The 14963-nt window shown below is 36.6% G+C and overlaps 1 protein-coding gene across 4 annotated transcripts in view; it reads left to right on the top strand.

Annotated features, from left to right (window-relative positions):
• Window positions 1-14963, top strand: part of MRE11 (MRE11 double strand break repair nuclease) — a 73569-nt gene that overhangs the window by 14024 nt on the left and 44582 nt on the right. For all 4 annotated transcript variants that reach the window (XM_077867498.1, XM_077867497.1, XM_077867496.1 and 1 more), the window contains 6 exons: window positions 352-493; window positions 3046-3160; window positions 7802-7987; window positions 9252-9423; window positions 10592-10672; window positions 14238-14364. In XM_077867498.1, the coding sequence (XP_077723624.1) occupies window positions 352-493; window positions 3046-3160; window positions 7802-7987; window positions 9252-9423; window positions 10592-10672; window positions 14238-14364 (823 nt within the window). The remainder of the gene's footprint in view (window positions 1-351; window positions 494-3045; window positions 3161-7801; window positions 7988-9251; window positions 9424-10591; window positions 10673-14237; window positions 14365-14963) is intronic.

Below are 14963 nucleotides of genomic sequence, written 5' to 3'. Positions count from 1 at the left end.
GCAGGACTTGAACTCATGACTCTGAGATCGAGACCTGAGCTGAAATTAAGAGTGGGACACTTAACCAGCTGAGCCACCCAGGCACCCTTGGTTTTTATTTTTGGTGGTCAAGACACCATAAGTTTTGATGAAATGTTAACTTTGAATTTAGCATGTGGTTCCAAATTATTGTAGGTCATTTGTAATTGAAGAAAGGTAACAAATACTTTCACTGTTTTAATTTTGTTCTGGGAAGATACCATCCTAATCTATGTAAGTAGTATATGGAATATGCTTTAATAGGTAATAATATGATACGGGATTACTTATTTTTAGATATATATTAATATTCTTTGAAAATATTTTACATAGGCAGATGCACTCTGCGCCCTGGATGTTTTAAGTTGTGCTGGATTTGTAAATCACTTTGGACGTTCAATGTCTGTGGAGAAGATAGACATCAGTCCAGTTTTACTCCAAAAAGGAAGCACAAAAATTGCTCTATATGGCTTAGGTAAGATTTTTTTATTTTATACTGTTTATGTTAATAAATAGTTGCTTACGAGCAACTGAAATCAAATTCTGGAATTAACTTTTTGTTATTTGGGATAAAGTGAAGCAAATCTAATTATTCCTGATGAGTGACTATAAAATATGATAGAAGGTTTTGGTTGAAATTTTTTAGTATTTAATAAGGACCATTAGCCCTTAATACTTCCTTTAATGGCAGTTTTGATTAAAAAAAATTTCCTTTAGTGTCTGTTGTTGATTTTTTTTTTTCTTTTAGACTCTGGTATAGAATCTTGAATGTTTAGAATCATAGAGTAGAAAAACTGCATTTTGGTATCTTGGAAGTCTTTGAAATACCTGAAGCTTCACTGTCCAGTATAGTAACTACCAGCCTCATGTACATAGTGAGCACTTGAAATGTGGCTTGAAATGAGGAATTGAGATATGCTGTATATATAAGACCACAGCAGATTTCAAAGACTTAGAAAAAAATGTAAAATACCTTATTAATATATTTGGTTAAATAAAATGAAATTAATTTTACCTGTTTCTTTTTGGTTGTTTTATTGTAGTTACTAGAAAATTTAAAATTTGGCCTGCATTAGTGGCTCATGTTATATTTTTGTTAGACATGGTATGCCAGAGCTGTCATCTGTAATGCTTGGAATATTTGCTTTATCAACTTGTCTATCTTCAACGTATCTGGTATCCAATAGGTGAAAACCTATTTGCTAGGCTTGATTCTGTATGAACAACAACAACAACAACAAAAAATCAAATAATATTTTTAGAGTGCATTCCGACTATTTGTTGAGTTTTCCTTTGATTAAGTTCAGCTTGATACTTTGTCTTACGAATTTCATAGCCTTAAAAAAATTTCATAGCCTTACTATTTTTATTGTGTATAATTATAAAAATTATATTCCATATTAAATCAACCTTAAAGTGCCCTGAGAGAAATTAGGAAAAAATTTCACACTGTAGCCTTAACCTAGTTTTTATATTTTTTGAAAGATTTTAGTATAGTAGAAACCTTAGAAGACTTTATTTACTTCATTCAAGTCTCTCTGATATGTTTTTAAAAGAAGAATTATGGGTTTTATTTAAATACTTCTCTAGGGAATTTAGTCTTTGTCCAGTTTTCATTATTTCTAAAAAGTAGAAAAGCATCATGGTTATCTATATTTTAGAGATCAGGAAAATGAGATCAAAGTGTTATGTCTGATTTCTCAAGTGATAGAGCAAGAAGTGGAATATACTTTTTCAAAGTTGGTAACAGGTATTTTAGTCACTGCAACATTAGGGATCATATCTGCAGAAAATGGGTGATCTTCCCACTTTCAGACTAAGACAGATCCCAGGTGGCTGCTGGAGCATCACTCAGTCATCTGTTTTCTCCCAAACTCTCATTTCATCCTCTTCTGTTCTTAACTGGACTCCACCTCTTCCCTACACCCTCACTCCAAACCTCTTTACAGTTAGCAAATTCCCTCATACCGTGTTTCCTCTCTGTATGTTGTTTCTATTCTCCGAGCTACAGGGAAACTGACTGGTCCCTAAGGCTCTGTGTCCCATGAACTTTTCTCAGGCTTCTTACAGACTTTAGGGCAGGGGATGCGGGTGAGGAATCACTGATCCTTCTTTTTCCTGCTTTCTTTTTCCTTTCCAGTCTACAAACACCCTGCCCCCTGGAAGCTGCCCCTCACATTTTTCACTTGTCTACCCTCAGATTTTGTCAGTGTTCTTAAGGCTTCAACATGAAAGTCGATCAGCCTTCTGCTGCCTTGGACTTTGTATGCCTTGACTTTTTTGTTTCTGGTGTATATGTTCTGCATTCCACCATCTGTTCCATTGGTTATACTTTGGAAATTCTCTTTAAAAAAGTAGACTTTTTCTGGTTTTTAGCTTTTGCATTGTTGGTTTTTTCTTCCAAGGCCTTCTCTAATGACTGCATAAAGTAGTAACTTTCCCCCCACTGATATTGCCATCTTAGCATCCTTTTTCCCTTTTATACTATTTAAAAGTATAATTTGTAGTTTTAGTTGTTTTTGTTGGCCTTCTCCACTAGACTAAGATCTTTTGGGGTATAGGAAGAATCACTTAAAAGTCATTATATTATTAAAAAGCATAATATCTTTATTTAAAAACAATATATAAGAATATTTTTAAGTATTTTATTTTTTATCTTATCGTTTTTAATATCTCTTATAACGTATATTAGATCGAAAATATGTATAATAAATAAAGGGGTAGTGAAAAACCATATGGTTGAAAATTTTAATAAGAATTTAAACGTAGAAAATTTTAATTTTTATTCCACATTTTCCAGATTTCAAAGGTATGTATGCCTGACATGAGAAACATTTTTTAATACAAGTATCTTCTCAGCAGCTGTCATGTAAGAACCTGGAACATATTCATTTGAAAAAATGATTCCAGATTTCAAATAGATCTCTAGTAAAAAAGTGAAGTACTTAGAGAAGCACATAAGTTAGAAGCAAAACATTCATTTTTAAACCAAGTAAGAAACCAGTTTTAAAATAATGTGTGTTTCAGGGTCCATTCCTGATGAGAGGCTCTATCGAATGTTTGTCAATAAAAAAGTAACAATGTTGAGACCAAAAGAAGATGAGAACTCTTGGTTTAACTTATTTGTGATTCATCAGAACAGGTAAAAGTATTTTTTGGGGGAAAAAAAATTTTTTTTTTGAATTTTTGAGTCAAGTATTGAGGTTCCTCAATCTATTTTCAGGCTTCCATATTTCTATAAATGTTCCTTAGTCTTTGAAAGTTGTCAGTGCAGGACCATGCAAAACTTACATGTGCTTTGTGTGACTGCATTTTGAAATTGTTTCCAATAAATTCATATCTCTAAAGTATATTTATGACCTATGCATAAGATACAAGAATAACCATAAAATTGAATACTCAACAAAGAAGTAGAACATTACCAGTACATTACCTGTGTCTTTTCTTGACCCCATTTCTTTACACATACCCCAGAGGGGAGCACTATTTTTAATATGTATATAATCAAATTGTTTTTCTTTATTGTTTAATCATGTACGTATCCATCATGAGTATTTTATTTAGTTTTGGTTTAACTAGAACTCTGTTGTATATTTTTCAGCTAGCTTATTATGTTCCTCATTACATTACTAAGATTCATCCATTTCGATGCTTAAAAGCATAATTAATTTTCACTGATACGTACAAACTTTTTCTTGTATTGGTGAATATTTTGTGTTATTTTCAGTGTCTTGCTTTTTTTAAACATTTTTGTTATGAATATCCTGGTGCATATGTGCAGGTGTTTTTCTAGAATATATTAGATATAGCTAGATCAGCTGTCTTTTGTTGGTATCTTGAAGAAGTTTGGTCTATTGGTTGGATGCAGGATTGATTCAAAGGAAGGTAGACTTGATGCAAGATGTATTATGTGATAACCACAGTTAAAGTGTAAAACGATGGTGATGAAAATGGTGTGGAAGGGACAAACCCAAGAAGTTACAAGGAAGAATCCAAAGGGCCTGATTATATGATTTATTACTTATTGAACAGATACTTATTGAATGCAGAATCGCTGGTACTTCAACCCACTAAACATTGAGTGAAAAGAAGGCTTTACAAGGCAGCCTTCTGTTGCCTTATGTATACTCTCAAACTGAGTTTTATTTTTTATTTTTTTTTTAAATATATTTTTTATTTATTTATGATAGTCATACAGAGAGAGAGAGAGGCAGAGACACAGGCAGAGGGAGAAGCAGGCTCCATGCACCGGGAGCCCGACGTGGGATTCGATCCCGGGTCTCCAGGATCGCGCCCTGGGCCAAAGGCAGGCGCCAAAACGCTGCGCCACCCAGGGATCCCTCAAACTGAGTTTTAAAGGAGGAGCAGACTCAGGTTTTTTTTTTTTTTTTTTTTTTATTTATTTATTATAGTCACAGAGAGAGAGAGAGGCAGAGACACAGGCAGAGGGAGAAGCAGGCTCCATGCACCGGGAGCCCGATGTGGGATTCGATCCCGGGTCTCCAGGATCGCGCCCTGGGCCAAAGGCAGGCGCCAAACCGCTGCGCCACCCAAGGTTCCCCAGACTCAGGTTTTAATAAGTGCAGTCTCCTTATAACTTTGCACCACTGGAGTTTGTCCTTCTCTTGTTTAGGTCTTCCCAGTTCTGCTGCACTTTCTACTTTCCCAAAGTAGGAAAAAGTCAGAAGGAAAAACCCTAAGTGATTCCAAGAACTTAAATCAGAATGAGAGGTGGAATGGCAACATTGGGAATGGAAGCTGGTAGTATGATGTTGATAATGGCTAGTTGCTGGTGATGTTAAACATTGATCATTTGATTAAGGTGGTATATGCTAGATTTCTCCAGAGTCAAGGTCCCATTTTCCATTTTGTAATTACTATTTTGGGAAAATACTCTGAGACTAAATGAATGTACCGTTTCACCTTAAAATTTTGCCTGCTAATTTTAGCCTCCTTCGGTGGATCTTATTTCCAGCAATGAATACTATGGTGTTACAGTTACTATTTTTTATTTCCCTCATTCATTCTGCATTTATTAATTGAAATTCTTCTGTAAGGAAGATTTGTCCCTTCTCTCATCTATTCATTTATGTTGTTATGGACTCAAGGATATTTTATCCTTTGAGTTATAATCCAGTACTGTCAATTTTTGTTTTTTGCTGTTTTTTTGCTGTTGCTCAAATTGTTCCAGTTTTGACCATTAAGAGTTCTTTCGTATTAGCTTCTGTGTCCTTTCAGCATGCCCTCTTCTTATTTATTTATTTTAAAGGTTTTATTTTTTTATTCATGAGATACACAGAGGGAGGCAGATACATAGGCAGAGGGAGAAGCAGGCTCTCTGCAGGGAGCCCAGTGTGGAGCTCGATCCGACTCTGGGATCGACTCCGGGATCACCACCTGAGCCAAAGGCAGATGCTCAACCACTTGAGCCACCCAGGCGTCCCCTTATTTATTTACTTTTGATCATGTCCTTCACTTTCTGGTACCACAAGATGCTCCAGGCTCATCTTGTTTTTTTCTGCCCTTGCCCTGGAATCAGCCTTTTTCCAAGGAGTCCTGATTGCCTTTATTGGAGAACAGTATTTAGAAACCCAGATACACCCATTAGATGTGTTTAATTGCCACCAGGACTCTTGTAGCCCTCACTGATAAGAGTTAAGGAAATAAGTGTATGTATCTGAAACCATGCATATTCATCTGTATTTGTTAAAAACACATGCAAGCATGAGTTTATACTTAATTCTAATCCAGCCCTACAGGGTTCATTTTTGTCTTTCCATTGTATTTGGGAGTTCTTTCTCTAAAAGTTAAAAACCTGGATTATAATATGTATAAGATATTTACTTAATATTTTTCAATCTTGGTTGACATACTAGGTAATTTCAAAATTGCTGACCTGTACCCTTGTGAGAAACAAATTTGCCAACTAATATATAGTGTTTATATAGTGATTTTGGTCGTTAGCCTTGCTGTATCAAGTCAGAACACCACCTCTAGAATTACTTAGGCCAGCTCCTTTTTCCTCTAGTCCCTTCAACGTGATTTTCCAGTTTTTTTGTAATATGGTTAGGCTCATTTGTAACCCTCTGTATTCTTACATACTTTTTTATTGCTCTCATGGACTTATAAACAAATAGGGTTTGTCCCAGTGAATGACAGTTCATGAGCCTTTTTACATTTTATTTTATTTCCCATATGTATCTGTATATGGGCCAGTTTCTTTCCCTGGCTGAAGAACAAAGTAGACCCTGAAGCAGAAGAGCACCTTGTCATACAAAAATATTTCCAGAGGGATATTTTGATCAACTTGTGAGTCACAAATGAGGTTCAGCCTACCAGCATAATCTTCCCTCTTCCATGAAAGAGTTGGTGGTCTATGAAAGCACAATTGCATCCTGTAGTTTTCGAGTTATTCTGTGCTTCTTCAGTAACTGTGATAATGTCATAACCTAGATAGGTATTTTTTACATAAAAACATCCCTAGATCCACAAGCCTGCTGCTTCTCTGATTTCGCTTCCAGCTCTTCCCTGCATTCATCCTGCTCAGCCACACTCCTCTCCTTGCCGTCCTTGAACTCACTGACTATATTCTCCCTTCAACACTTCTGCCATCTCTCTGCTCTAGGACTGCCGGACTCAGCCCTCTGCTAGGACTTTCTTCCCTTGCAGGCTTGATCCCTCCTGGCAGTTCTCCGCTCGTGTGTCACCTAGCAGAGCAGCCTGTCCTGGCCACCCTGAGCACAGTAGCATTCCCATTTCTGTATCACTTTTCCCTTGATTTTTCTTTATAGCACTTCCCACTACTTGACAGATTATATATGCATACGTGTGCACATATGTGTGCATAACGTAGAATTGCTTATTCCCCCACTGGACTTTATCCCCTAATGTGTCTTTGGTATCTAGAAGAGGCCTGGGACACCTGGCACATAGTAGACATGTGGTGAATATTTGTTGAATGAATGAATATTGATTTGCCTTAAGCGAATGCTAGGTTGAAGTATTTCAACACTTTTACTTAAATTCCCAGGGAGAAAGTGAATATCCGGGAAAACCTCCTTCTTGTCCTTTCTCATTTTGGGTTTTCGTGTATCTTTTAATGATAACAGCTGATCTAGGTATAAAACCAGAGTTTGCAAATCTTCATACAGTATTTTATGTAATATTGAAAAACTCATCTCTTATGTAAGACTGAAATTCTTACTCCCATTATTATCAGTAAACAAAACATGCTAAAAAATGACAGGACATCTTTAGAGATTTGTTTTTATTCTACAAAGTTTAGACTTAACTCACTTTCATTTTCTGACATATGTATATATGTATGTATATAATCAGACTGTATATATATTAGATATATATGAATCCAACTAATTTATATGTTTTCGCTATTGATAGAGCTCATGCTGCCACTTCTCTGATTTTGCTTCTAGCTCTTCCCTGCATTCATTCTGCTCAGCCATACTGTTGATGGAGCTTATGCTTTTCTGATTTTCCCTCTGTAAAGCCTTTTGTGGTCTGTCTCTCAGTGTAGAATTGACCACTTTCTCTTCTGTGGCTCCTATCTGTCTGTGTCCTGCAAGTTTATAAACCGTTGGAGGATTATATCACTTTTTGAGGTATTATCTTTGCATCCCTCATCTCTTGAATAGTTTCTGGCACATGGAAGAGGTGTCATAAGGCTTTAAAGAATGGAAAAAGAAAGATCTGTATTGCTTTACTTAGTATGAAGTGTTTGTATACCTCTGGATATTTATATTTATTTTTAAAAATCTTGATACAGGAGTAAACATGGAAATACTAACTTCATTCCAGAACAATTTTTGGATGACTTCATTGATCTTGTTATCTGGGGCCATGAACATGAGTGTAAAATAGCTCCAACCAAAAATGAACAACAACTCTTTTATGTATCCCAACCTGGAAGTTCAGTGGTTACTTCTCTTTCCCCAGGAGAAGCTGTAAAGAAGTAAGTGTTATATTTTCCAAATCAGTTAAAATAAAAAAATTACGTACTATAATACTTTAATCATCCAACAGGTTCAAGATACTGATGGTTTTGTATTTGATAGATTACTTTATGAAGATTATTTGATGTAATCTTTAACTATTTTCCCAGATCTTAAGCCATCTTCAAAGGAGAGCATTCCAGTGGTGTTAATAATTTTGCTGCTTATATGGCATGTTGAGGGCCAACATTTTTACTGATTAAATTCCAAGTTAGAGTGCTATGGATGATGATCAATTTCACAGAAGTCCATTTATAAACAAATTCATCCAATGCCATCTAATTGAGATTTTTCTGGTTATAAATGCATTATAGCATATCTCTTTTCTTTTAATTCTTTAGGAGAATTATATGATAAAGTAATTGATGCTGATGAAGCCCAGTTTTTTTTTTAAGATTTTATTTATTCATGAGAGACAGAGAGGCAGAGAGAGAAGCAGGCTTCATGCAGGGAGCCTGACGTGGGACTTGAGCCCAGGTCTCCAGAATCAGGCGCTGGGCTGAAAGCGGCGCTAAACTGCTGAGCCACCTGGACTGCCCCAAGCTCAATTTTTTTTTTTAATTTCATTCATTTATTCATGAGAGACACAGATAGAGAGAGAGGTAGAGACACAGGCAGAGGGAGAAGCAGGCTCCATGCAGGGTGCCTGATATGGGACTCTATCCCGGGTCTCCAGGACCATGACCTGGGCCAAAGGCAGTGCTAAACCGCTGAGCCACCCAGGCTGCCCCCAATTTTTATAATGGATTTCACCTTTTGAATCCACTCAGATTTTAACTTTTGTGATGATAATAATAGATTTAGGCTATGGTAGTAGGATGTAGATTTGTATGTTATTTTTCAGAGTTGTGCTTATTCATTTCACAGATGTGTGTATATGTACCTACTCACAGGGAATATGTGTATGTGTAATAGTCTGTACTATACATACTACTGTCATAGCCCTGGTAACATTGATCATGCCTATAGTATGCCTGTCTTCGCTTACTGAAGTGTGTAGTTCAGACGGGGAGGAATGAGTCAATTTTATTCTGGGGCAGAAGAATGTTTAACATATTTTTTCAATTTGATGTGATACAACATCAAATTGTTAAACAAATTTTTAAGAGTATGATTTTGTAAAGAAATATTTTGTAGAAAGTTAGAAATATGATAGTCTTGGTGTGCACATTTCCAGAGAGAATTTACAGTGTGACTAAGCTTTCATTTCCCCCCTCATTTCAGACACGTCGGTTTGCTGCGTATCAAAGGAAGGAAAATGAATATGCAGAAAATCCCTCTTAACACAGTTCGGCAGTTTTTCATGGAGGATGTTGTTCTGGCTGACCATCCAGAGATTTTTAACCCAGATAATCCCAAAGTAACCCAGGCCATTCAGAGCTTCTGTTTGGAGAAGGTGATTCCTCTATATAAGAGCTGATGAGATCTGCTTTAGCTGAGAGATGATTGCCGATGAATTAAATACTTCCACAGAGTAGAAGTCTTTGTGTTTGTTACCGTCTCAGGAAGCCCACAAGGAAGCACTGTTGTTCCATGAATGAATTTAACTGTATCAAAGACCTTTTTTTTTTTTTTTTTTAAGTCTTGGAGGTGGAAGAATGTTAAATGTAGAAGGAACTTTGTGTAATTAAGGCCCCCCTTCCATTCCTCCTCCTCAAAAACCTACAAGTCATCTTTTCTTTTTTTTGTGTTCTGATTTGATAATTTGTTCATTTTATTTATGAAAGCAGTCAGTGGCTTTGATTGGGGAATGGGAGGATACTGTGGAGGATGAGGAAAGCCTTAGCATCTCTAATAATCTCCATTAAGCACCTCTTTCACCCTGAAAACTACCCCAAATGAATTCTGTAAATGTGTTTGCTGTGTGCCTTGTAGCTTCAGCATAAGTACCAGACCTCACCTTCCATGCGGATTTGCCACTCCTGAACCTCTGAGAAATTCTAGAGCTGTTGCAGAAGGTGTATGAATGCACTTAATAATATGTAAATTGACAGCTTAATAACAGTTGCTTACAATTATTGTAATTCTTACAGTTATCACTGTGATATTCATTGATTGCTTATATAGTCTGGGCATTGTTGACAGCATTTTGCATTTAATCCACTCAACAGTGCTGTAGGTAGGTAGGTAGATAGGTAGGTAGATAGAGTCTATCGTCTGCATTTTATAGAAAGAACACAGCCTTCCTGACAACATGTAACTCAGTTAACTGACAAGTTGAAGAGTATGCTGGTTTCAAGAGGATTAGATCCAAAAATTCACATTAAGACCGCGGTTTCTGACTGTTCCTGTTTAGCCTCTATGATACCTGTTCTCCAGCTTCCCTGGAGACGCTGAGTTCTGTTGGACCGAGATCATGTATATGTCCCCAGGAGGTGGAAAATGGATGGATTGGTCAGGCCTATGTCAGGTCTCTCAGCCTTGACACACTGACGTTTTAGGCTGGTTCATTCTTTGTTGTGGGAGGTCGCATTGTAGGATTTCAGCAATAATCTCTTTGACCTCTACCCGCTAGATGCCAGTAGTATCTTTCCCCTAAGTCATGACAGTATTTTTATTTTGAGATTAAAGAAATGCTTGAAAATGCTGAACGAGAACGTCTGGGAAATTCTCAACAGCCAGAGAAGCCTCTTATACGACTGCGAGTAAGTCTGATTTAGATAAATGAAACATTATGGGTTTTCAGAAGATAGTACTATATGGTTTACATAATTTTTTTCTTTAATTAGAGTGTATACGGTAATAAGAGCAATCACCATCTAGCACCAGAAATAATAAAGCTGTCAGGATTTGATTTAATCATAGTTTAATTCTGAGAAGTTTTGATTTTTTTCTAATGTTTTTCATTTTCTAAGTAGTCTGTTGTTCTATTTAAGAAGTTGGCCAAAATCTCTAAGTGCATCTTTTACCCTCTCTCTCCCCTCACTCCCTGTGGCCTCCCTGCAGTTCTCCACTCTTAACCAACCTCACATCGGCGCAATGAAGCCTTGCAATGAGGTGCACCCTGATATCTGGGGTGGTGAGAAACCAGCATTCTTCATTCCACTCATCCTCCTCTGCTTGTTCTTTTCTTTGTTTTCCAACACATCCTCCTAACCTACTATATACAATGTATTTATTTTGGTTATTGTGTGTTTCAACTACAAAACTGTAAGCTCCATGAAAGCATGGAACCTTGTGAATTTTGTTAACTAATGTATCCAAAGATCTCAGAACAGATCTGGCATATAGCAAGTCTTGATAAATGTGTTGAAATAATGATGTGTTTGAGAATATTAAAAAACACAATTGAAGTGCTTCCTATACCTGTCAAACCACTTGTTTCCATCATCATATAAAAAAAGTAACAGACCTCTTTCAAACCCCTCAAAATACATAGTCCTTACTGCTCATTTAACATTCTGTCCCTCAGTCCACTATAATCAAGGCTCTGACCCCACCATCTCAGGTGGAAAAGATGACCCTCACTTTTCAAAGCCAATAGCTTGTTTTCATCTGACTGAATCACTCTTTGATACTTGTTTTCTTCCAAGCTGTGTTTGACCCATCCTCTCTTTTAGCCCTCTTTTTCAGGCTAGGCTTGTGACTTTAAGAACCACCTATAGAGTGATGATCCCCACATCTTTATCTCTGGCTTAGACTTTGTTGAGGTCCGAGAGCCTCTTGGTACTTAAGGAATAATCAAAACAGCAGCACTGACATCACTTGGGAAACTTTTTTTTTTTTTTAAACAATTAGTGTTTTTATTTTTATTTATGTATTTACTTTTAGAGGAGAGGGAGAGAAGGAGAAGCAGAGGGCAGAGGGAAAAGGAGAATCCCAAGCAGGCTCCATGCCCAGTGGAGAGCCCAATCAGGGCTCAATCTCACAACCCTGAGATCATGACCTGAGCCACAATCACAAGTCAGAAGCTTAACCAACTGAGCCACCCAGGTGCCCCTCACCTGGGAAATTTTTTAAAATGCAGAATCTCAGGCCCTACCTCAGACCCACAGAATTGTATTCAATAGGATCCTGAAGAGATTTGTATGCACATTAAAATTTGAGAAACACTGGGATATACTGTGAGTAGATAAAAAGTAGATTCTAGAGCCCAAATGCCCGGGTTTGATTCTGGCTCTGCCCACTACTGGCTGCATGAACTTGAGTAGCCGGATCTTGGGTCCCTTGGTTTGTACCTCATAGATTTACAAGATCAAAATGAATTAAATACTACTTGTTGTGCTGTAAGTAGTCTGGCCCTATCTATCCCATTGTCACTGCTGAGGTTGAGCTCTGATTTTCTCTTATCTAGCCTGTAAATGCATCTTCCTTACTGCCTCTGCTTTTAGTTTCTCACTGCCCCCCACAGCCCATTCCCACTAATGCCAAAACACAATCTTGTATGTCTTTCTTGCTGAAAATGACTTAAGGATCCCCTAGTGCTAATAGGAACAAGTCTAAACTCTTGCATAGCATTCGAGTGTTTACATGACCTAGTCAAAACTGAAACTGACTTCCTTGGCCTCTGCTTCCTTTTTCTGCCAGAACCTTCTAAGTTCCAGCTATGTTAGACTAAAAGTTACTATTCCCTGGGTCCAGTGGAGTTTATTTTACTCTTCCATACGTTTGCCCATGCTGATTCTGCTGTGTGGAATGTGCTTCTCTTCTATAGCATCTCCTTCAAGAGTCTTTCATGACCCTCCCCTTTGGAATCAGCACTTCTACCTTTGTGCCCTCCATTTGCTGTGTATGTACTTCTTAAGCACCATTCTCATTCTGCTTGTACTTATATTTACACGTTTTTCCTCCCAGTCAGCTTGTGAATTTCTTGACAACCAAAATTATACTTTGTTATGGCTGTATCCCTGGCCCTTAGCAGAATGCCTAGGACATTGTAGACTCTTCAGTGAAGTTTGCTTAGTGAACAAGTTTTGTGACTCTTAGCAGCAGAAAATCACAAATCAAGCTAAGCTTGAGTATCATTGATAAAATGTCTGAAGAGTTTTGGGGAGACCCAGTAGCTTGAGCATTTAGCATTTCTGTTTTATAAAGTGATCGCTATAGAGATGTCATACATAGTTGCTTTGGGAGAACCACATAGTCCCCTTTATCTGGGTAGAGAGCCCATGTTTCTCATCTATGTTTGCCTGATAACGTTAGAACTAAGCAAAGTTGAATAGAAAATTGTCATTCTTTTTTTCCTAAACAGTGAATTATTAAATCATTCATGAATCAAAAGAACAGATATTTTCATTAGTAATTGTCCAGAAGTACATTGTATCAACTAGGGGATCCTCATCAATTTTATGATTCAGTAAACAAATAACTTTGACATTTGTTCTGCTTCCTGGGGGACACAGTGATTATAAAACAGGAGATCTTGAATTTATGGGGCTCATGTGGAATGGAGGTGTGAGGAGAGACATAAATAGGTAACCAGTAAATGAACAAGATGCCAGCTAGTGGTCAGTATGATAAATACTGTAAATTGGGTACAGGCTAGGGAATAGTTTGGATAGGCCAGTGATGTGCAGTACAATGCTGGTTCCCAGAGCCTGTTTTTAGAACAGCTAGTTTAGGGAAATGATATCTCTTGGGGGGAAAATGTAGTATGCATTTCTCTTTGTATGTAGGCATTTCTTATACAGTCTTTGTATGACTGTAAATTTCTTAACTTAGAGCCTGCCTTGATGAGAGGGACTGTGACTTCTAAATAGAGTCTGTGTTTTAAAGGTAATCATTTCTCAAAGGTGACATATTGGATTCTTTTCCTGCATGGATTTTCCCAGCATTTCTTTCTTAGTTTGAAAGTATATCCCTAAAATGATAGACCCATTAACTAATGCATCTAGGGCAGGCATTTTGTTTTAGTGGAGAATTTTCTTTCTTTTAAAAGTTTAAATATTTATGTTTAGCAATTTCACCTCCTTTCCAGATGGTACTCTCCTGGTGCCTAGGCTCTTACTATCATAGGGAGATGTACTCATTCAGACCTTGTGGTAATTCTTGTTGTATCTTGGGTCCATTAAGCAAAGTGTCTTGTGTAAGCTCATAAACCTTTGAAGCTTTATTTTCTCAGTAGAATAAAACGTATAACACCATCATGATCTTAAACATATATTGTAGAACATTAATTTATTTAATTTAAAAGTATTGAGCATAAACATAAATAACGAAAATTGGTAAACTGTTGTTTCTAGACCTTCATAGCTTATTTTGTATTTCCAGGTGGACTATAGTGGAGGTTTTGAGCCTTTCAGTGTTCTTCGCTTTAGCCAGAAATTTGTGGATCGGGTAGCTAATCCAAAAGATGTTATCCATTTTTTCAGGCATAGAGAACAAAAGGAGAAGACGGGTAAGCTAATTATTTTCACGAATTAAAAAAATGCTTTGTACAGGGTTTATAAAAAAATCAGTCTTCAGTAAAAGAAGTAGCAAATAATGAAAATATTTTTATATGATTATTTCTAATATTTTAGACTGGCAGTGGAATAATTAAATCTCATCTTCTAAAAATTAGTAATCATTTTTAAACCTGTGGATATCAATAAATAAAGGGGATACTTTCTCTGCAGATGCAGTTTTTTAAAACAGTGCTGCTTAGTAACAGTGCACACAGACTTAAGAGATTTATTGCTCAAGATATATATTATTGACTATACATTATTAATGTTCAGAGAATATACTTGAATTTTGCATCAGGTATTTCAACTTTCAGGTATACATGGTTTAGAAAGACTCCAGTCTTTTAGAATAAGAGGTGTCTCATAGTTTGATGTTTCTGATGATCAGATAATTAATTTCTAATTAAATTTCATAAAAAACTAATTGCCCATATTTTAATGCCTTTATAAAAATAGGTCATCCAGCTGAAATAGTGCTTCTTCCTAAGAAATATTGATCATGTGAAATATAGTCTCTTTAAAGCTTTTGAGTCAGAATTTATAGACAAAA

This window comes from Canis aureus, chromosome 23 (assembly GCF_053574225.1).
Source record: "Canis aureus isolate CA01 chromosome 23, VMU_Caureus_v.1.0, whole genome shotgun sequence".
Taxonomy (NCBI): Eukaryota; Metazoa; Chordata; class Mammalia; order Carnivora; family Canidae; genus Canis; species Canis aureus.
The sequence above is the reverse complement of the archived record's forward strand: the minus strand, read 5'-3'. Positions and strand labels throughout refer to the sequence as shown.